Source organism: Sorex araneus, chromosome 3 (genome assembly GCF_027595985.1).
Source record: "Sorex araneus isolate mSorAra2 chromosome 3, mSorAra2.pri, whole genome shotgun sequence".
NCBI classification, from domain to species: Eukaryota; Metazoa; Chordata; class Mammalia; order Eulipotyphla; family Soricidae; genus Sorex; species Sorex araneus.
This window is the reverse complement of record NC_073304.1, coordinates 103,608,565-103,632,429: the sequence shown is the minus strand read 5'-3', so window position 1 is coordinate 103,632,429 and position 23,865 is coordinate 103,608,565. Positions and strand designations below refer to the sequence as shown.

The following is a 23,865-nucleotide window of genomic DNA, read 5'->3' as shown; positions in this document are numbered from 1 at the left end:
CTGAGGCATGATTGTGAACGGGACTGCTTTTTTTTCATGTCACTTTCTTCTCTCTCATTATTTGCATATAGGAAAGCCATGACTTTTGGGTATTGATTTTATAGCCTGCGACTTTACTATACAAGTCTATTGTTTCTAGGAGCTTCGTGGTAGAGGCTTTGGGGTTCTCTAAATATTGTATCATATCATGTGCAGATAGTGAGATCTTGATTTCTTCCTTTCCTATCTGGATGCCCTTAATATCTTTTTTTTTGCCTAACTGCTATTGCAAGTACTTCCAGTACTATATTGAACAGAAGTGGTGAGAGTGGGCATCCTTGTCTTGTCCCTGATCTTAGAGGGAAGGCTCTTAGTTCTTCCCCATTGAGGAGAATGCTTGCCATAGATAGGCTTATGGTAGATGGCTTTGACAATATTGAGGAAAGTTTCTTCGAAACTCATTTTGGTGAGAGTTCTCATCATAAACGGGTGCTGGATCTTGTCAAATGCATTCTCTGCATCTATTGATATGATCATATGGTTTTGATCTTTTTTTTTGTTGATATGATGGATTATGTTGATTGATTTCTGAATGTGAAGCATCCTTGCCTCCTGGGATGAATCCCACTTGGTCAGGGTGTATGATCTTTTTGATGAGTTGTTGGATTCTATTCGCTAATCTTTTGCTGATGATCTTCGCATTCATGTTCATCAGGGATGTCGGCCTGTAGTCTTCTTTTTTTGTGGTGTCTTTTTGTTTTTTGTTGTTATTAGGGAGATATGTGCCTCATAGAAACTGGAAGAGTTTCTGTTTCTTCAATTTCCTGGAAAAGCTTGAGAAGAACTGGCAGTAGGTCCTCTTAAAATGTTTTGAAGAATTCACTAGTGGATAAATCTGGACCTGGGCTTTTGTTTTGGGAAAGACTTTTGATTACAGTTTCAATTTCCTTAATAGTAATAGGTTTATTCAGGTATTCCAGATCTTCTTGGTTCAGTCTTGGCAGATTATAGGAATCCAGGAATTTATCCTTTTCTTTTTGGTTCTCTTGTTTCGTGGCATACAGACTTTCAAAGTTGTCTCTGACAATTTTTTGAATTTCATTGGCTTATGTTGTGATGTCCCCCTATTCATTTCTGATTCGTTTTTATTAGGGTTCTCTCTTTTTATGAGTCTTGCTAGTGGTTTATCAATCTTGTTTATTTTTCAAAGAACCAGCTCTTGGTTTCATTGATCTTTCGGATTGTTTTTTTGTTTGTTTGTTTCTGCCATAAATTTCTGCTCTGACTTTTATTATTTCTTTACTTGGCCAGGTTTGGGGTCCTTATGTTTCCTTTTCTAAGATCTTGAGCTGTGAAGTCAGGTTATTTATGTGGGCCCTTTCTTCCTTCCTGTGAAATGCTTGCAGAGCTATAAATACTCCCCCTAACACGTCTTTAGCTGCATCCCATAGGTTCTGGTAGCTCATGTCTTCATTCTCATTTGTTTCCAGGTATCTTTTGATTTCTTCCTTAATTTCCTTCCTGACATACTCGTTGTTCAACACTGAGTTGTTTAATTTCCAGGTATATGATTTGGTTCTCCATATGTGATTAACTTCTTTCTTCAGTGCATTATGGTCTGAAAGGTTAGTTCATACAATTTTCTAATTTTATTGAGGTATGTTTTGTGACCTAGCATGTGGTCTCTTTTGGAAAATGTTCCGTGTGCACTGGTAAAGAATATGTATTCTTTCCTTTGGGGATGTAAAGCCCTGTATAGTTCTATTAGCCCTCTCTCTTCTGTTACTTCCTTCAAAGCCAGTGTTTGCTTGCTAGTTTTATTCTTGTTGATCTATCTAGAGGCGATAAGGCAGTGTTGAAGACACCAACTACTATTGTGTTGCTATCAATGTCCTTCTTAAAATCTGTTAGCAGTTGTTTTAAGTATCTAGCTGGTCCCTCATTGGGTGCGTATACATTTAGGAGTGTGATTTCTTCTTGCTGTACATATCCCTTGATTAATAAAAAATTGCCTTCGCTGTCCCTTCTATTCTTTTTTAACCTGAAATCTAATGATACTAGTATGGCCACCCCAGCTTTTTAAGGGAGTTTTTTGCTTGCAGGGTTGTTTGACTTTGAGTCTATGTTTGCTCTGACTGTTCAGATGTGTTTCTTGTAGGTAGCAGAATGTTTGTTTCAGTTTCTGAATCCATTTTGCGACTCTGTGTCTCTTAATTATATCGAATATGGAATAATTAATTAATTCGATATGCCAAAGGGCTGGATTGATAGCACACCAGTAGGGCATTCACCTTACTCATGGCCGACCCAGGTTCGATTCCTCTGGCCCTCTTGGAGAGCCCGGCAAGCTACCAAGAATATCTTGCCCGCATGGCAGAGCCTGGCAAGCTACCTGTGGTGTATTCGATATCCGAAAACCAGTAACAACAAGTCTCACAATGGAGACGTCACTGGTGCCTGCTGGTGCATATCAATTAGCCATGAAATGACAGTGATACAGTGATATGCCAAAACCAGTAACAGTAACGGGCCTCATCTGCCTGACACCTAAGGAGCCCACAATATGGTAACATTAAGACGGATGAGCAAGGAGAGCCTGATAAAATCTCAGGGACAAACTAGACTGCCAAAACGAAGGAAGACTAAAATGACTGTCTGTACTTTCAATGCACGAACACTGGCATTTGAAGCATCCATCAAGGATCTGATAGTGCAAGCAAAGAAGATTAAGTACGACATCATTGGTCTGACTGAAACAAGAAGGCATCTATCACATCATGCCATTTTCAACACCGGAAAAGAATTGTTCCTCGGAACATGCAACAACAGAGGTGTCTCTGTTGGCGTCGGTGTCCTCGTCAACACAAACTTGGCCATGAGCATTGATTCATTCGAATGCCTAACAACCCAAATCAGACGAATACGCTTGAATAGATGTGGCTCACTGCCGGCAGTTTCTGTCTTCATCATCTACCCACCAACATCCAACTATGATGAAGAAGAAATTGAGAAATTCTGCATGAAGCTTGAGAAGTTCCATAAAGAAGATCCCACCTTCTACAAGATCATTGTCGGTGACTTTAATTTGAAGATAGGACTGAGAAGGTCGCTCAAAGAACTGCACATTGGGACCCATGGCCTAGAATGGAACGAACAGGATGAGATTCTGTCTGAGTTCATCATGTCAACCAAGGCCATCCATGGTAATTCACAGTTCCAGAAGGCCGAATCTAAACGTTGGACATGGCATTCTCCTGGTGGACAGTCCCACAGTGTAATTGACCACATCATATTCTATCGAAGGTTTTGCCTGACTGATGTCACCATTGTCCCAAAATTCCAAAAAGGATCAGACCACCATCTCCTTCGTGCAAAATTTTACTTCACAGAGCGGGGAGAAAAATTTAAGAAGAGAATTCCCAGAATGACCACCACTGGGAGCTCTTTGACAATATTGTGGCAATGTGGGAAGATGCAACATCGACGAGGAATACGATCAATTGGTTCAGCACCTACATGACTGTGCGAAGAATGCCAAAAGTGGGAAAGCCACAAACTGACACCTGTCTTGGGAAACTCTCGAGCTCATTTGCCAACGTGGTTTGGCACGAGCCTCAGGTAACCACAAGCTAACGTCCAAGCTCACAAAGCTGTGCAGAGAAGCAATAAAGGAAGGCCTCAGAGAGAAGAGCAGCAGTGTTGGCCGATAAGGCAGAAGCCAGCAAAAGTATTCTCAACACTCACCTATTTTTCACCAACTACAAGACCAAGATGATTGCCGTCCAACGTCCTGATGGATCTATCACATCTTTCAGAAGGGCAATGGAAATGATTATTCACGACTTCTACTCGATTTCTTGGACAGCCATGTCTACCTGCCCACATACCAAATTCCGCAGGATGTGTATGTCATTCCCATCGTACCCCCTTCCAAAATCTGACACCTCATTTTGTCGGTAAAGATACGTAGAGCACCCAGTCTAGACTTAGTCAGACCCGAACACCTGAAGAATCTGCCGCCAGCCCTCTTCAATACACAGGCTCAGCTCTTCACACGCTACCTGTATGAATGCAAGGTTCCATCCCAATGAAAAACCAGCAGGACTCTTCTGTTGTACAAGAAGGGAGACATCCATGACACCGGGAACTATTGCCCAATCTGCCTGCTGTCCATCGTCTACAAGTTATTCACTTGAGCCATTCTGAATAGAATAGGCAGAACACTAGATGAAGGACAACCATGAGAGCAAGCTGGGTTCCGAAAAGGATTCAGCACAATCAACCATATCCACACAGTGACCAAGATCATTGAAGTTTCCCGAGAGTTCAAGATGCTGCTCTGTCTAACGTTCATCGATTTGAAGAAGGCCTTCGATTCTGTTGAGACTGAAGCTGTCATCAAAGCCCTAGCCAAAACAGGGCATTCAAACTCAGTACATCAGGATCCTCCGTGAGCTGCATTACGGATTCACCACCAAGATCTCGCCATTCAACAAGGAAGTGATCATTGACATAAAGAGAGGGGTTTAGCAGAGTGATACCATTTCGCCAAAACTCTTCAGTGCCACCCTTGAGAACATCATGTGACGACTGGTATGGGAAGGAATGGGAGTGAAGATAGACAGTCGGCAACTAAACCACCTCTACTTTACTGATAACATCATTCTTATAACACCAAACATTAGCCAAGTGGCACAAATGCTGGCCGACTTCGACCGTGAGTGTGGAAAGGTCGGACTGCAGCTCAGTCTCATCAAAACAATGCTCATGAAAAACGAGCTAGTCCTTGATGGTCCATTTGCTGTCAATGGAACGAACATCTCCGAATGCAGCAGCTATGTGTACCTGGGTCGAGAACTCAACATGAGGAACGACTTGGCACCAGAACTGTGCAGGAGGAAGAGAGCAGCGTGGAACACCTTCAAGAGCATCAAAGAAGAGGTTAATAGGACAAAGAACCTCCGGCTCCAGGCATATCTCTTCAACTCCGTCATTCTTCCTGCACTAACATGCCTCAGACACCTGGGCTGTACGAAAACAGGATGAGAATGCTATTATGGTAGCCCAAAGAGGAATCGAAAGAGCTATACTTGGAGTATCATGTTTCCCTCAAGTGAGAGAAGGAATCTGGAGTTCCAACCTCCATCGAAGGTCAAAAATCAGGGATGCTGTCTCATTTGCCAACGCTTCAAAAATCAGATGGGCCGTACACGTAATGCAATTCAGAGATGACCTCTGGACTAGAGCTGTTACCGACTGGAATCCAAGGGAACGTCAAAAGACCACATGGCTGCCCACCTACAAGATGGTCAGGTTTCTTCGTCAAAACCCTGAATGAACGATTTGAGGCTCTTCCTATTCTTGGAGGAAGTAGATACCATTGGGCTACACTACCACGCAACAGTGACAAATGGAGACATTACTGGCGCCCACTGGAGCAAATCGAAGATCAAGAATGACAAGTGATAAAAGTGATATCTCTTAATTGGTGAATTTAGACCATTGACATTGAGAAAGATTATTGTCATGGGGTGTGCCATCTTTCTGTAAGGTTTTTTTGTGTGTGTGCTTGTAGGGGTTTCTCTTGTCTTAGAGTAGCCCTTTTAGTCCTTAACTTCTAAGTTTGGTTTTGAATATTTGAAGTTCCTGAGTTGTTAATCCATGAAATAGTCTATCATTCCTTCAAGTTTGAGTGAGAGTTTAGGCAGATAAAGTATTCTTGTTGAGGCATTCATTTCATTGAGTTTTTTCACTATATCCCACCACTGTCTTCGGGCTTGGATGGTTTCCTCTGATAGGTCTGCTGTAAATCTAAGAGCTGCTCCTTTACATGTGATTTCCTTCTTTGATCTTGCTGCTTGCAGTATGTGTCTCTATCTATGGCATCCATCATTCTGATTATGATATGTTTTGGAGTCTTTATTAAGGTTTCTTTTAGCTGGCGTCCTAAGTGCTCCTTGGATCTGGATGCCTGCATTCTCCTGCTCTGGGCACTTTTCAGCAATGATTTCTTTAACAGTGGCTTTTTCACTGAGGTTGCCTCCCTGCCCTTCTGGTACTCCGATGATTTTAATGTTGTTCCTCTTGGAATCATCCCCTAGGTCTCTGTTTCACCCTAGAGCTCTTTTGCGGTCTTTTCCCATTGTTTGTTGTTGCCTGGAAGCTTCCTGCAACTCATTTTCAATCTTACTGATTCCGTCTTTGGCTGTAGTCATTCTATTGTTGAGAGCACCCACTCATTTTTTTTATTTCATGTATTGAATCCCTTATTCATAACACTTCTGTTTGTAGCTTTTTTTTTTCTGCTCTCATTTATTCCTGTATTTCGTTGGCGGTTGGTCCCACTGTTTCTCTCTTGTCCTCCTTTAATTTACTGGATATCTGTTCCTCTGTTTCTTTGGTTCATTGAACATCCTCAATATTTCATGTCTGAATTCTTTGTCTTAGAGATTCTATTTGTGGGAATTTCCTGATGCGGCTTCAGGACTCTTCTTCATCTACTCATGAGGGGTATCTGCACTGTTTCTTCATGCTGCTGTGGTAGTATGGAGGTGTGTCCCTTCATTTCACTATCAGTGACTACCTCTTGCTGCAAGTGAGGATTCTAGATGGGCTCAGTCGATGGTGGTCTCTTTTTTCCCCTTTAAGCCTGACCAACCTGTTTCCGGCTTGTTAAAAATGGGTCGAGAAAGCACTTTTGATCATATAAAGCCAGGAGGTGCTCTTTTGAATGTTATAGTTTATAATATATAACGCTTTTGATAATATAAAGCCAGGGAAATTAATTATGATAAAGCTGTTGTAAGCCTAAGGTGGTCAGATGTTACTATTTTTGACTTTCCTCGTTTTGAGGTAGAGATTTAGAATTTCAGAGGCGACCATCCTTGTGGGTTTTGGACTTACAGTCCTTCTTTGGCTTAATTTAAATATTTTTTAATTATCTGAAATCATAAGATTTTTACACCAGACCCTTTAACAACTTCACAGTACAAACATGCTTTCAGACTCAGAAAGCGGCCATTGGTTAGTTAGCCAACAGCACTGCCCTTCCGGGGCGGCTCCACACCCTGTTATTCCTGTCAGTCATGTCAGGACTTGTCTTACAAAACCATGTCCCATCCCTGAGGTTTCCCAGAGTGTAAAAAACATCTGCCAGGGGATGCCCAGGGGAGAGCCTCGGCCACTCTCCCCATTGGCCACCCCCAAGTTTTGGGAGGTCGGTCCTGGGCCGCTCTCCCAGCCCGAGCGGACAGGGCCATGGGGCAGAGAGAGGAGGAAACACGAGCCAACCCAGTTGATTGATCAGTTGCCCTTTATTCCATTCTCTCCTATCTCTCTCTCCGCTTCTCTCTCGGCTCTGGATCTCTCCCCAACCCACTCTTACAGCCTAGTTAAATCCCCCAGCATGAGGGGCTTGGGGCTTACACATAGGCATGGTCAGCATCCCCTGAGGGTTAAGTTCTTCCCCTTAGGGGATGCTGCTTCTAGGACAGATCCTCTTTCAGCAGGAGACAGATCCAAGGGCAGAGTCCCAACAGTATGTTTCTTTTCTCCTCCTCCAGCAAACATATAAACATTCATAATATTAATCATTTTGTATGGACACAGCAAGAGATGCATTAAGCTTATAGAATTATTCTCCTGGGGCCATCTTGATCTAAGACTACAGTGCTCAGGCCAGATTAGTCTTTCCTATCCATAGCAGGGTCCTAGTCTCATTGTTACTTTTGAATCATGATAGTGTTTGTCCATGATCAAGCTTTTTCTTAACTTATAGTTAAGAATTACGCACTTTGGCCAGGCCCATCTCGATGCCAGGGTAGCACATAACTCACCTCTTTCCCTGGGTCCATTCCATCCCTCATCGGGGACCCTGCTTTTGGCATGCTAGGAACTGAGGGCAACTGAGGCTTAAGTTGAGAAAGATTCCTGGGAATGAATAATATTCAAAGCCAATTAAATCCCAAGTTACAAAAGCCTAATATTGTCTTCTTGTGTCTATACCAATAGGACATTGCTTTAAAGTAAACTATTCAAAAGACACAAGAAGAGGAGAAAGGCAATATTAACTTACAAGTTCAGTGTCCTAGAAAGATCTGACCTTACAAATTAACAGTCTGATTTGGGGAAGAAACTGATTAACTGTTTGGGGAAGAGAGCATAGAGAAGTGGTTACAGATAAACAAAGGAATGGGAATGACTCAGGAGCACCATGATGGGTGTGACTGGGATAAACCTAAGCTCCTTTTGGCAAGGGGGGAAGGACACAGCAGTGTCATCGTCATCCTACACCAGAGGCAGTTGGGGCAACTCCCACACTCCCCGAGCAGCGACCCTCTAGCTCGTCCATCTCGGTCTCACTGGAAAAGCTAGGTTTTCTGGTTTTTCATCTGATTTTTTTTTTTTTCTCATCAGCGATAACACGAGGGACAGCAGTAGTGAGACAGTGGTGTCATTCACTCACCACCCTCTTTGGGGGACATTTCAGAATCAGATTGAAACGGTTGGAGAGCAGTAGTGATTATGTGCAAGGCTCCCAATTCTTCCCCTGTTATAAAATCTCCTGTTCCAGTGTGCTCAGTGCAAGTCCTTCCCTACCTGCTTCCACAGTGTCAGGTTAAACTGATCCTTAGACTCAGGCGTACACCTGTAACGATGCTTTTTAATGCATTCTGACAGACGCCTAACAACCTGTTCTTTCAAAGGCATGGAGCAGCTGGAGCTAACACTTCAAGATGGTAATATAATTATCTACAGTGGAAGTACAGTTCCCCATTTTCTCTGACACTGGCTGCTGGGAAATTCTGCAAACCCTTGCAGTCCAAACCTTCCTGGTTCCAACTTACCTTTGGGCCCCACGTTTGGGCACCAGATGTTAGTTCGATTTGTCAATGGATCATTTGGGAGCGCAGAGACAAGCAATGCATGTGGAATGTTTAAGCACAGAGGGCCAAAGGTCGCTCAGGCCATTTGACACTGACCCATAACTGCAACCTCCTTTTATTGGGTTAATGATCAGGACATCTAGCATACCTCAGAATACATCAAAGTGCAGAAGAGCAAACACATCGAAGTACATATTATCTTGTAACCTAATGATGCGCAAAGCTCCTGATGAAGTAAGCCAGACCACAGCGTAATCATTACATCCCACTCCCATACATTCCACATCCTCTTTCTCAATCTATCTAGATTTAGACAGGCTTACACAGTAACCTATTAGGATTTGATTAACCTCATCTAAGCACAGCACAGTCCGTCTGTAACAGAGAGCGGCTGCATTGTGACATGCTGACCCCAGCCCAATTCACTCAGAGTTCCTAGCTGGTTGAAGCTGTGACACGGCTTTGCTTGCAGGGCTACAGCTTTGGAACTTCCTCATAACTCTGGTCAGGCCCCAACAGACCACTGCTCTCGGTCCTCATTTCTACTGTTTTACTTCTGATTTTCTGAGGAATGTTCATATTGTTTTTTAAAACAGTTGGACCAGTTGCATACCCACCAACAATAAATGAGACTCTCTTTCTGTTGAATCCATGGCAGCACTGGTTGTTCTTTTTGATGTGCAACACTATCTTTTAAAAAAAGTTTTTAATCATTGAGATACTGTGGGTTACAATGCTACTAATGATGGTTTCTGATGCACACAGTTGCAGTAGCACACCCATCACAAGTGTACTCAACTTCCTCTCCCAGAGATCCCAACACCCCTCCCTCTCAAACAGCCACCCTCCAATTCAGCTGTGGATCAATTCTCTCATTTGTTGCCCTTAGACCTTTGTTCCTACTTGCTGTCTATCTTTAGGTCCCAGAGATGAGAGAGATCACAAACTATTTTTGTCACTCCGACCTGGTCTACAGTCCCTCCCCTAGGTCCCACTCTTAATAAATTGTATAATCTAAGGCCAAGAGGTTAGAATTCTTCAGAACAGATGATTCCGTTTTTGTCATCTCTGTATTGCAGAGTGAGATCATATATTCTTTTGCTTTTTGCCTCTGGCTTATACACTGAACAGAGGTGTGCATAAGTAATATTTTTCAAAGTAATTTTCTTTGTGTGTGTATACCAAGAGTGGCATGCATCACTGGTTCAGAGAAGAAGTTCTGGTTTTACATGTTGAGGATCATCGTACAGTTTTCCATAAACACTGACCAGAGGACATCACACCAACAATGAATGATAGTTCTATCTTTACATGATCTACTCCAGTATCAGAGTTGTATCAGACTTTAAAATAATAATATACAAGTCTCACTGGTGTGGGTTGATATCTCATGGTTGTTTTTCTTGCATTAACCAAATAATACATATAGTTGACATTCAACACTTTATTTTTCTTTTCTTGAAAGTGAAGCAATTTTTATGGAAACCAAAGGGAGAGGAGAGAGAGTAAGAAAATGTAGCTTTCCATTGACAAAGTTTATTCAGGATGAACAATAATCATATTGAGCAGAAGGAATGCAGTCTGTGTGGAACTTGTAGCACGAGAGGGCAGGTGATAAGGGGGTAAGAGAGGTCAGATTTGTGGCTATGTGGGAAAAAGTGGTACAGAGTCTCTCTCGCCTAAACCTGAAACAAAGCTGTATGTCTTATATATAGCATAGGTGTCAAAAGTCCCACGAGGCAAGCCCCAGCCATCACTCATCAGTCTGTACTAATCTCCAGGGATTGCCAGATCCCTAGTGCCAGTCATTCCCCATAAGCTGGGGTCTGGGACATTGCCCGAGGGTCACAGTAAAATGATTTGGGAGCTGTGGCAGCAAGGACTCCAGCAAGAGACAGGTGCTCAAGGGAGAACACAGACTTCCCAGAGTGGATAAAAGCACAAGTGCGTATCCAAGTGTGGATGTGTGGGTCATTCCCCAGAATGGGGAACCGTAAGGTCAAGTTAGAGAGTACCCATCTCAGGCAGACACAGGCCAAAGAAGCAAATCCAGACGCTTTTTCATATATTTATTGTTCACTCATTACTGTACAACCCTTAAAGATTTCACCAGTATAAATCTTCAAGGACTTTAAATAGTTTGACAAAATGAACAGCATTCCTCCTTCATTTCCTTCAACAGGACATTCAGTCACCAAACCTGAACTCATCATCAAGTTGGAGGAGAGAGAAGAGCCATGGATGGTCAGTCCCCCAGTGCAGAGCCTCTCAGGTCAGTCCGTACGTATTGGCAGGGAAGCTGGAAAAGGGGGAAACTACAGAGTTTGTTGTGCTGAGCAGTTTGCCAGGAGTTTTTCCCCCTGTTCAAACCTTCTAGCCGTTAGCCTTCCTGTGTTATTGGTCTACAGAACTTCCAGGAGTTATAAGCCCTTCTTTCCAAGTGGATAGTTACTTTCAAATGAGATCCTAGCCTATGGTTTTGTAAAATGTTTTTATGGGTTACTGTACTTTTGGACTTTCTCATTGAATGTTCTTTGGGATTTATTCTTTTTAAAACCTCATTGATGTTTTTGAGGAAGCTTTGATAATGTGCAAACGTTTAGCAGTAGTAAAATAAAATATCCTTTGGTGGATATTGTTGGACAGTGTCCGGTGACCTGTGTAGACGGAGTTAGTTGCAGTGCAGTCTATGGCTGACGGTCAGTGCACATGGACGACAGGCTGATGCCCCTGAAGACACTTTTGCTGAGGGCAAGCAGTGATACTGTAGGGGCAGACGGAGTGCAACAGAGACGGGACAAGGGCAGGGGCTAAGTGGGAGGTAAAAGGGTAGATTAATGTTTATGTGGGGAAGATTAGTATTAGCGGAAACAACGTCATTCATCTAGATTCCATAGGGGTCAACATTCGTTATTCCACATTTGCCCATCAGTTTCTTGTCTAGATTCATCGGGGTGAATGTCCCACATTCCATACCTGGACCCCAGGAATTGCCACACATTAATATATACTAGTCTCCAGGAAATGCCGTTTCCCCAGGTGCCACTCCATCAGCCCTGTCCGGGTCCTGGGAACATTCTCACAGCTCAACCGGTCCAGTTGGTTTCAGAACTTTGCCTGCAGGAACTCCATCTCCCCCTTTTTTGTTTTGTAGCTGAAGCAGGCCGGTAGAGTTTTTCAAGTGGGAGTCCTGCACTGTGTGGACTATACATGGTCAAAGAGGCAGAATCCTAAGGATAATAACACAAGTACTAGTATCAGGAACATACTAGTTTGATCTCTGTATTGCAGAGTGAGATCATACTTTTTTTGGTCTTTGTCTCTGACTTATGCACTTAACAGAGGTGTGCATAAGTAATATTTTTCAAAGTAATTTTCTTTGTGTGTGTATACCAAGAGTGGCATCACTGGTTCAGAAAGGAAGTTCTGTTTTTACCTGTTGAGGATCACCGTACCGTACACTGACCAGATGACATTTCAAACCAACAGTGAATGATGGTTCTATCTTTTATGATCTACTCCAGAATCAGAGTTGTATCAGAATTGAAATTAATAATATGCAAGTCTCACTGGTGTGGGTTGATATCTCATGGTTGTTTTTCTTGCATTAACCAAATAATACATATAGTTGTTATTGAACACTTTATTTTTTTTTCTTGGAAGTGAAGCAAGTTATGTGGAAACCAAAGAGAGAGGAGAGAGAGAAAGAGAATGTAGCCTTCCATTGACGAAGTTTATTCAGGATGAACAATGATCATATTGAACAGAAGGAATGCAGTCTGTGTGGAACTTGTAGGAAGAGAGGGCAGGTGATAAGGGGGTAAGAGAGGTCAGATTTGTGGCTATGTGGGAAGGAGTGGTACAGAGTCTCTCTGGCCTAAACCTGAGACAAAGCTGTATGTCTTATATGTAACATAGGTGTCAGAGTCCCACGTTGCAAGCCCCAACCATCAGTCATCAGTCTGTACTAATCTCCAGGGATTGCCAGATCCCTGGTGCCAGTCTTTCCCCATAAGCTGGGGTCTGGGACATTGCCCGAGGGTCACAGTAAAAATGATTTGGGAGCTGTGGCAGCAAGGACTCCAGCAAGAGACAGGTGCTCAAGGGAGAACACAGACTTCCAGAGTGGATAAAAGCACAAGTGCATATCCTAGTGTGGATGTGTGGGTCATTCCCCAGAAAGGGGAACCGTAAGCTCAAGTTAGAGAGTACCCATCTCAGGCAGACACAAACCAAAGAAGCAAATCCAGACGCTTTTTCATATATTTATTGTTCAAAGATTTCACCAGTATAAATCTTCAAGGACTTTAAATAGTTTGACAAAATGAACAGCATTCCTCCTTCATTTCCTTCAACAGGACATTCAGTCACCAAACCTGAACTGATCATCAAGTTGGAGGAGAGAGAAGAGCCATGGATGGTCAGTCCCCCAGTGCAGAGCCTCTCAGGTCAGTCCGTACGTATTGGCAGGGAAGCTGGAAAAGGGGGAAACTACAGAGTTTGTTGTGCTGAGCAGTTTGCCAGGAGTTTTTTCCGCTGTTCAAACCTTATAGCCGTTAGCCTTCCTGTGTTATTGGTCTCCAGAACTTCCTGGAGTTACAAGCCCTTCTTTCCGAGTGGATAGTTATTTTCAAATGAGATCCTAGCCTATGGTTCCGTGAAATGTTTTTATGGGTTACTGTACTTTTGGACATTCTCATTGAATGTTCTTTGGGATTTATTCTTTTTAAAACCTCATTGATGTTTTTGAGGAAGCTTTGATAATGTGCGTTTAGCACTAGTAAAATATCCTTTGGTGGATATTGTTGGACAGTGTCCGGGGACCTGTGTAGACGGAGTTAGTTGCAGTGCAGTCTATGGCTGACGGTCAGTGCACATGGACGACAGGCTGATTCCCCTGAAGACACTTTTGCGTAGTGCAAGCAGAGATTCTGTAGGGGCTGACGGAGTGCAACAGAGACGGGACAAGGGCAGGGGCTAAGTGGGAGGTTAAAGGGTAGATTAATGTTTATGTGGGGAAGATTAGTATTAGTGGAAACAACGTCATTCATCTAGATTCCATAGGGGTCAATATTCCATATTCCACATTTGCCCATCAGTTTTTTGTCTAGATTCATCGGGGTGAATGTCCCACATTCCAAGCCTGGACACCAGGAATTTCCACGCATTAATATATACTAGTCTCCAGGAAATGCCGTTTCCCCAGGTGCCACTCCATCAGCCCCGTCCGGGTCCTGGGAACATTCTCACAGCTCGACCGGTCCAGTTTGTTTCAGAACTTTGCCCGCAGGAACTCTACCTCCCCCTTTTTTGTTTTGTAGCTTAAGCAGGCCGGTAGAGTTTTTCAAGTGGGATTCCTGCGCTGAGTGGACTATACGTGGTCAAAGAGGCAGAATCCTAAGGATAATAGCACAAGTACTTGTATCAGGGACACTCCAGTGCTTTCTTGGACTTGAGTGATGCGTTGTATTACTCAGGTGACAAAAAGGGGGCCCAATTTCAGTCAGGGAAGACTGTCTTTATTCTAACCAATAATCCCTCCCTGCATCTAAAGTAAGCCTGCAGTCAGTTGCGTGCAAGGCAGACGCCCTACCCACTGTGCTATGGTGCCAGCCCCACCACTCTTTCTTAGTAAATTGTATAATCCAAGGCTGAGGGGTTGTAATTGTTCAGCACAGATGATTCTGATGTTTGATTTCTGTGTTGCAGAGTGAGATCATACTTTTCTTGGTCTTTGGCTCTGTCTTATGCACTTAACAGAGGTGTGCGTAAGTAATATTTTTCAAAGTAATTTTCTTTGTGTGTGTATACCAAGAGTGGCATCACTGGTTCAGAAAGGAAGTTCTGTTTTTACCTGTTGAGGATCACCGTACCATTTTCCATAGACACTGAACAGATGACATTCACACCAATAGTGAATGATGGTTCTATCTTTTATGATCTACTCCAGAATCAGAGTTGTATCACAATTGAAATTAATAATATACAAGTCTCACTGGTGTGGGTTGATACCTCACGGTTGTTTTTCTTGCATTAACCAAATAATACATATAGTTGTTATTGTACACTTTATTTTTTTTTTCTTGGAAGTGAAGCAAGTTATGTGGTAACCAAAGGGAGAGGAGAGAGAGAAAGAGAATGTAGCCTTCCATTGACGAAGTTTATTCAAGATGAACAATGATCATATTGAACAGAAGGAATGCAGTCTGTGTGGAACTTGTAGGAAGAGAGGGCAGGTGATAAGGGGGTAAGAGAGGTCAGATTTGTGGCTATGTGGGAAGGAGTGGTACAGAGTCTCTCTGGCCTAAACCTGAGACAAAGCTGAATGTCTTATATGTAACATAGGTGTCAGAGTCCCACGTTGCAAGCCCCAACCATCACTCATCAGTCTGTACTAATCTCCAGGGATTGCCAGATCCCTGGTGCCAGTCTGTCCCCATAAACTGGGGTCTGGGACATTGCCTGAGGGTCACAGTAAAAATGATTTGGGAGCTGTGGCAGCAAGGACTCAAGCAAGAGACAGGTGCTCAAGGGAGAACACAGACTTCCAGAGTGGATAAAAGCACAAGTGCGTATCCAAGTGTGGATGTGTGGGTCATTCCCCAGAAAGGGGAACCGTAAGCTCAAGTTAGAGAGTACCCATCTCAGGCAGACACAGGCCAAAGAAGCAAATCCAGACGCTTTTTCATATATTTATTGTTCACTCATTACTGTACAACCCTTGAAGATTTCACCAGTATAAATCTTCAAGGACTTTAAGTAGTTTGACAAAATGAACAGCATTCCTCCTTCATTTCCTTCAACAGGACATTCAGTCACCGAACCTGAACTGATCATCAAGTTGGAGGAGAGAGAAGAGCCATGGATGGTCAGTCCCCCAGTGCAGAGCCTCTCAGGTCAGTCCGTACGTATTGGCAGGGAAGCTGGAAAAGGGGGAAACTACAGAGTTTGTTGTGCTGAGCAGTTTGCCAGGAGTTTTTCCCCCTGTTCAAACCTTCTAGCCGTTAGCCTTCCTGTGTTATTGGTCTACAGAACTTCCAGGAGTTATAAGCCCTTCTTTCCAAGTGGATAGTTACTTTCAAATGAGATCCTAGCCTATGGTTTTGTAAAATGTTTTTATGGGTTACTGTACTTTTGGACTTTCTCATTGAATGTTCTTTGGGATTTATTCTTTTTAAAACCTCATTGATGTTTTTGAGGAAGCTTTGATAATGTGCAAACGTTTAGCAGTAGTAAAATAAAATATCCTTTGGTGGATATTGTTGGACAGTGTCCGGTGACCTGTGTAGACGGAGTTAGTTGCAGTGCAGTCTATGGCTGACGGTCAGTACACATGGACGACAGGCTGATGCCCCTGAAGACACTTTTGCTGAGGGCAAGCAGTGATTCTGTAGGGGCAGACGGAGTGCAACAGAGACGGGACAAGGGCAGGGGCTAAGTGGGTGGTAAAAGGGTAGATTAATGTTTATGTGGGGAAGATTAGTATTAGTGGAAACAACGTCATTCATCTAGATTCCATAGGGGTCAACATTTCATATTCCACATTTGCCCATCAGTTACTTGTCTAGATTCATCGGGGTGAATGTCCCACATTCCAAACCAGGACACCAGGATTTGCCACACAATAATATATACTAGTCTCCAGGAAATGCCGTTTCTCTAGGTGCCACTCCATCAGCCCTGTCCGGGTCCTGGGAACATTCTCACAGCTCGACCGCTCCAGTTGGTTTCAGAACTTTGCCTGCAGGAACTCCACCTCCCCCTTTTTTGTTTTGTGGCTGAAGCAGGCCGGTAGAGTTTTTCAAATGGGAGTCCTGCACTGTGTGGACTATACGTGGTCAAAGAGGCAGAATCCTAAGGATAATAACACAAGTACTAGTATCAGGAACATACTAGTTTGATCTCTGTATTGCAGAGTGAGATCATACTTTTTTTGGTCTTTGCCTCTGGCTTATGCACTTAACAGAGGTGTGCATAAGTAATATTTTCAGAGTAACTTTTTTGTGTGTGTGTGTGTTTGTGTGTGTGAGTGTATACCAAGGTTGGCAGCACTGATTCAGAAAGGAAGTTCTGTTTTTACCTGTTGAGGATCACCGTACGATTTTCCATAGACACTGACCAGATGACATTCACACCAACAGTGAATGATGGTTCTATCTTTACATGATCTACTCCAGTATCAGAGTTGTATCAGAATTAAAAATAATAATATGCAAGTCTCACTGGTGTGGGTTGATATCTCATGGTTGTTTTCTTGCATTTCCCAAATAATACATATAGTTGACTATTTTTCTTTTCTTGGAATTGAAGCAATTTATATGGAAACCAAAGAGAGAGGAGAGAGAGAAAGAGAATGTAGCCTTCCATTGACAAAGTTTATTCAGGATGAACAATGATCATATTGAGCAGACGGAATGCAGTATGTGCAGAACTTGTAGGAAGAGAGGGCAGGTGATAAGGGGTAAGAGAGGTCAGATTTGTGGCTATGTGGGAAGGAGTGGTACAGAGTCTCTCTGGCCTAAACCTGAGACAAAGCTGAATGTCTTATATGTAACATAGGTGTCAGAGTCCCACGTTGCAAGCCCCAACCATCAGTCATCAGTCTGTACTAATCTCCAGGGATTGCCAGATCCCTGGTGCCAGTCTTTCCCCATAAGCTGGGGTCTGGGACATTGCCCGAGGGTCACAGTAAAAATGATTTGGGAGCTGTGGCAGCAAGGACTCCAGCAAGAGACAGGTGCTCAAGGGAGAACACAGACTTCCCAGAGTGGATAAAAGCACAAGTGCATATCCAAGTGTGGATGTGTGGGTCATTCCCCAGAATGGGGAACCGTAAGGTCAAGTTAGAGAGTACCCATCTCAGGCAGACACAGGCCAAAGAAGCAAATCCAGACGCTTTTTCATATATTTATTGTTCACTCATTACTGTACAACCCTTAAAGATTTCACCAGTATAAATCTTCAAGGACTTTAAGTAGTTTGACAAAATGAACAGCATTCCTCCTTCATTTCCTTCAACAGGACATTCAGTCACCAAACCTGAACTCATCATCAAGTTGGAGGAGAGAGAAGAGCCATGGATGGTCAGTCCCCCAGTGCAGAGCCTCTCAGGTCAGTTCATACGTATTGGCAGGGAAGCTGGAAAAGGGGGAAACTACAGAGTTTGTTGTGCTGAGCAGTTTGCCAGGAGTTTATCCCCCTGTTCAAACCTTCTAGCCGTTAGTCTTCCTGTGTTATTGGTCTCCAGAACTTCCTGGAGTTACAAGCCCAAGTGGATAGTTACTTTCAAATGAGATCCTAGCCTATGGTTCTGTAAAATGTTTTTATGTTTTTATGTAAAATGTTTTACTGTACTTTTGGACATTCTCATTGAATGTTCTTTGGGATTTATTCTTTTTAAAACCTCATAGATGCTTTTGAGGAAGCTTTGATAATGTGCAAACGTTTAGCAGTAGTAAAATAAAATATCCTTTGGTGGATATTGTTGGACAGTGTCCGGTGACCTGTGTAGACGGTGTTAGTTGCAGTGCAGTCTATGGCTGACGGTCAGTGCACATGGACGACAGGCTGATGCCCCTGAAGACACTTTTGCTGAGGGCAAGCAGTGATACTGTAGGGGCAGACGGAGTGCAACAGAGACGGGACAAGGGCAGGGGCTAAGTGGGTGGTAAAAGGGTAGATTAATGTTTATGTGGGGAAGATTAGTATTAGCGGAAACAACGTCATTCATCTAGATTCCATAGGGGTCAACATTCGTTATTCCACATTTGCCCATCAGTTTCTTGTCTAGATTCATCGGGGTGAATGTCCCACATTCCATACCTGGACCCCAGGAATTGCCACACATTAATATATACTAGTCTCCAGGAAATGCCGTTTCCCCAGGTGCCACTCCATCAGCCCCGTCCGGGTCCTGGGAACATTCTCACAGCTCAACCGGTCCAGTTGGTTTCAGAACTTTGCCCGCAGGAACTGTACCTCCCCCTTTTTTGTTTTGTTGCTGAAGCAGGCCGGTAGAGTTTTTCAAGTGGGAGTCCTGCGCTGTGTGGACTATACGTGGTCAAAGAGGCAGAATCCTAAGGATAACAACACAAGTACTAGTATCAGGAACACTCCAGTGCTTTCTTGGACTCGAGTGATGCGTTGTATTACTCAGGTTATACAAATAGTTGAGCAGTTCTAATCACAGGGAAGACTGGCTTTATTCTAGTTAGAATTCCTCCCTGCACCTAAGGTAAGCCTGCCGTGTTTAGTCCCTTGTTGTACATCTTGGTTGCTGGCAGATTGGAGGTTCCTGAGGTGGTGAGAATCTTCTGCCTGAGCTCAACAAAATTGTTCATCTGTATGGATGTTTGCTGTGCTGGTCCGGTAACTGCTGCTGGGGCTTTTATTGAAATAAGTCCAATAATGGCAGTAATCAAAAAATCATCAATATGCGATGGCATCTATAAGTTTGAAGAAGACATCTCCAAAGGGTCCTCTTTCATGGGAACATTGTGATTCCTTTTCAGTTTTGCAGGCAACCAACCACACATGGGATTGCACAGTGCAATACTGTGGTCATTGAGTACAGAGTACAGAGAGAAATATATGCATATACATATATATTTGCTCCGTATGTACATATATAATTTTTATATGTATATATATCACAATTATATTTTATGATACTCAGTTTTTCATTAGTACTAGTAGGTCCATGAGCAGAAAACATAGGGAGTTTTCACAGAAGCTCTGATTGAAAATGTTTATTAAGATTAATTCCTAGAGGGATGGACCATATTAGTTTCCAGAAAAATATCCTAGCCAGAAGTACCCAGGGCACAAAGTTGCATCTGTCTTTTATAAATCCTTCTGCTCAGTTTATAGGTATTTTTGTTGATGTTGTTGTTATTGTTTAGCTTTTTGGGTCACACCCGGCTATGCCCAGGGGTTACTCCCGGTTCTGCACTCAGGAATTACATTTGGCGATGTTCTGGTGGGATACTGAGAATCAATCCTGGGTCGGTTGCGTGCAAGGCAAACGCCCTACCCGATGTGCTATAGCTCCAGCCCTTGTAGGGTTTTATTTTTAACAGCCCTGAGCTGTGGTGGATCCTCCATCTTCCCTCATCACGAATCACGAAATCCTCGTTAATCATCGATTTCTCGAGCTGGCTCAGTAACCCTCCATTCATCCTTTCCCTGAGATCTTAGAAGTCTCTCGACTTGGCTCTCCCAAAGATGTCACACTGGAGGCGCTTTCAGGGTCAGGGGAATGAAATCCAGCTTATTACTAGATTTAGCATATGAATACACTAGGGGAAGTTTGCAAGGCTGTCCCATGTGGGCAGGAAACTCAGAAGCTTGCCAGTTTCTCCCAATGGGAGAAGTAGGCTACAAGATATCGCTTCTGGGAGCTTGCTTTTAAGTCTCTAGATATTGGCCGTTGATTGAATTACACACACCTGGGTTCCTCTGCTGGTACCTTCATGTGTGAGGCCTGTCCGAATGTGTGGAGAGGGGCCTCGAGCATGGCTGTAGCTACGTTCCGGTGGTCTTTGGCCACCGGGAGCTCTGCTTGGGGTGGGGAGGGAAGCTGGAGCCCATCTCCGAGGGGCCCCGGGGAAGACAACCAGGCATGCGGGCAAGAGACTCTCTGCCATAATGCCACTCCATAATTCCATCTGCCTAATGAAAACATGACTCGGAGAGGTTAAATTCCAGCAAGGATCAGGAAGAGTATGACAGTAAAAGTATCATCATCAGAGCAACCGAGAACAAATCTCCCATGGGGCCCCCAATCAATGTACCAAAATCAGATCTAGGCAGAGCTTTCCTAGGGGGAAATAATATTCCTTTCAGTAGGGAGAGGTGGGTGTCCAGCGCGTAGTGGATATGATATCACAGACAGAAACATCAGGACTCCTTATACCTGTAACACTAAAAAAAGAATTGTCAGTGGAACACATTTTAAGCAGAGCGAAGACATGTTGGAAGAAAGACGGAGTGCAGATGGGAGAGGAGTGTAAAGCCATCCTGTTCAACGAGGCTAAGACAAGGCTAAGACCTATCCCTATGCAGATAGGTCCAAGGGAATATCCTAGAGTGAAGTTAAAAGAGGTCCCTTCATCAGGAAACTGAGGTGATTTACAATCCCATGGAAGTGTAGGTGAGTCAGGTCATTGATCCAGATTTGAGTCCTGCCGTGGTCCAATCAACTTACTAATAAAGGTGAGTGAGGAATATAGATGTGCTGTGTCAGACATACTTTCATCAGTCGACATTTCCCCACCACCCGTGTCCCCAGTTTCCCTCCTGCCCACTCTCCAGCTGCCACTATGGCAGTTTCTCCCCCTTTCCCCCTCCTCTTCCTCCCTCCCTCCTTTCAGCACTCAGTGCTTATCCAGAATGGCCATGTCCAGTTATTGTCATAGTGCTCCCTTCTCTGTCCTGATTGAACTTCTGCACACCGCCGTCACGCCCCCTTGCACTCATGCACATGCACATGCACTGAAGGCAAGCTTATATCTTTGTATCTGAGCTATAGAACTGCGAATCTAGTCACAAAAAGATTTTCAACAGTGACATGGTTGTGGGTTTATGTGGAAATTGCTTCCCCTCTGGCTATAGTCCTTTCACCCTCCCCAGGTGGGTGTTGGTGTTGAGGAAGGTTTACCTTGGTGGCTTCAAGCCAAGTCCTCACCCCCAACCCCCCTTTAACAGTTAGAGAGGCAGTAAGTTCTAAATTGGGGACTGAAGGGAGGGGTTGCTTATTATGGAGATAATCCACTTTCACTGGCCAAGAATTATGCCAGAGTGCCATTGTGGGAAAGTTATGTGTGAAGTTGTGTGTGTGTGCACATATCAAAAGCAATAGCTGTTCCAAGCATTTTGGAGTTGGTCCATAAAGAACTCTAACTCTTCAGATGTCTTGGGGCTGAGAGATTGAGGACTCGCTCGAGCCTGGTCTCCCTCCCGTAGGTTAAAGAAGAGTTAGGAATTCCTAAGTCAGGCTAAGTATATCTCCCATCAGCTTTTGAAAATCATTTAAAGAAGCCAGAATATCCATTAGGACCCTAAACTTTTGGGGCACACAGCACTGCAATCCAATATCTATTCTAAACATTCAAAAGGAGATGAAATCTGGACTTTTTCTAAAGCCACTTGTAATCAGGCGGCAGTAAAAGAAGTCACAACCTCTTTGCAAGGTTTCTGGAGATCACACATCGGATAAAGAAGCCAATATTATATCATCCGTGTAATTTTTAACATAGGCCTGAGGAAAAACTTGGCGAATTGTATGCTAGGATCAAAGCAAAAAGACCTGGCACATGGTTGACAATTAATCACCCCTGGGTCAGTACAGTCCATTGGTATCAGTGCACTGGAGCGTGATTGATAAGGGAGAGAATAAGAAAGCAAAGCATTTATAAGCATCAGGGTGAATAGGCCTAGTTTAAAAACAGCGTTTTAAATCAGTAGCTATACAGAGCCATTTTGGGACTAGCAACTGGGGCCAGAATTCCTGGTTGGCGTGCCCTCATGGGCATCATGCTGTCTTCAACATTGCGTAAATCAATTGTTTTCCTAATTTGTTTTGAATAACTGTAGCACTGTTGTCCTGTTGTTTATCAATTTGCTCTAATGGGCACCAGTAACGTCTCCATTATTGTTGCTATTGTTACTAACTTGTTATTACTGTTTTTGGCATATCGAATACACCACGGGTAGCTTGCCAGGCTCTGCTGTGCAGGTAGGATACTCTTGGTAGCTTGCCAGGCTGTCTGAGAGAAACAGAGGAATCAAACCCGTGTCGGCCGTTTACAAGGCAAACACCCTACCCGCTGTGCTATCGCTCCAAAACAACAAAAAAATATATGTGATTTTTCTTCAGGGAAAGAAATTTCTACGTGTACTACTGTAGGGTATTACTGTAGCTGTAACAACCAAAGTCTCTAATGTGTATAATTTCATTTACCACATTTGTAAAAACCACTTTTCCATTCTTAGAAGAAGCAGCTCTTTGTAGCAAGCACCGAGTTTTAAAAGCTTTTTTTTAGTTTTCTCTTCCCCCATACTGGGAGCTTCTATCAGGAGGAGTAAAAAGTAAAGCTCTGGCCTTTGAAACCGCCAATTTGTTTAAACATACCTTTTTCTAAGTCACTTTACAAATTTAAATTAAGCAGGTCTGGAGTGATAGTACAGCGTGTAGGACATTTGTCTTGCACGCAGCCAACCCAGGTAAAATTCCCAGCATCCTTTATGGTCCCCCACATACCGCTAGGAGTAATTACTGAGTGAAGAAGCCAGGAATAACCCCTGTGCATCGCTGGGTGTTAACTCAAAGCAAAAAAAAAAAAAAAAAAAAGTTAAAATTACCAAAGTTTCAGTGATCAGATAATTTATTCTACAGATGTTAATTTTTGGTTTATTCGTGATTGCCTACCAGAAAAGGTAACCGAATTTACAAGTAATTTGCACAAATACCTTTATTTTATCTTTGCACTAGTCAACAATCTTGAAAGAGTTAAAAAAAAAAATCTTGAAAGAGTAAATCAGTTTTCTTTTTAGATTGCTAGAAGTAATTCTGAACCGAAAGCATTGGTAAGATTAGAGTTTTTCATCTAATTTCATAACCTCAGAAATCTATATCTTAAACTAAATTCTTTTTTTTTTTTTTGGTCTCAATTGCAGTTTATTCCAATCTCCTCTCTATACACTTCCGTCTCTCTCTCTGCTTCTTCCCCGAACCCCCACATACAGCCACCCTAAATCCCCCAGCATCAGGGATCAGGGCTTACACAACATAGATGTGGTCACAATCAATAGGGCAATAGGGGTAAAGTCTTAAACTAAATTCTTACCCTTTGAACCAGTTTTTATTTTACCACAACTATTTCAAATCATAAATTTTCTAGATCTAATATTCTAACAACTTCACACAGAAACAAAACATAAATATACATTGAGACACAGAAAGAAGCCCTTGGTTTTTACTAAACTGTTAGATACCAGCATA

The 23,865-nt window shown here is 43.1% G+C and overlaps 1 protein-coding gene across 3 annotated transcripts in view; it reads left to right on the top strand.

The window, feature by feature from the left end:
* The window catches only part of LOC129403676 (zinc finger protein 260-like), a 49,336-nt gene that overhangs the window by 20,440 nt on the left and 5,031 nt on the right, over nucleotides 1–23,865 (top strand). For 2 of the 3 annotated variants that reach the window (XM_055133832.1, XM_055133833.1), the window contains 5 exons: nucleotides 11,047–11,136; nucleotides 13,223–13,312; nucleotides 14,574–14,632; nucleotides 15,671–15,760; nucleotides 17,886–17,975. In XM_055133832.1, the coding sequence (XP_054989807.1) occupies nucleotides 13,278–13,312; nucleotides 14,574–14,632; nucleotides 15,671–15,760; nucleotides 17,886–17,975 (274 nt within the window). In that variant the 5' untranslated portion in view covers nucleotides 11,047–11,136; nucleotides 13,223–13,277. Of the gene's footprint in view, nucleotides 1–11,046; nucleotides 11,137–13,222; nucleotides 15,761–17,885; nucleotides 17,976–23,865 lie in introns of all 3 variants that reach the window. The other variant, XM_055133834.1, reaches the window with a different exon arrangement.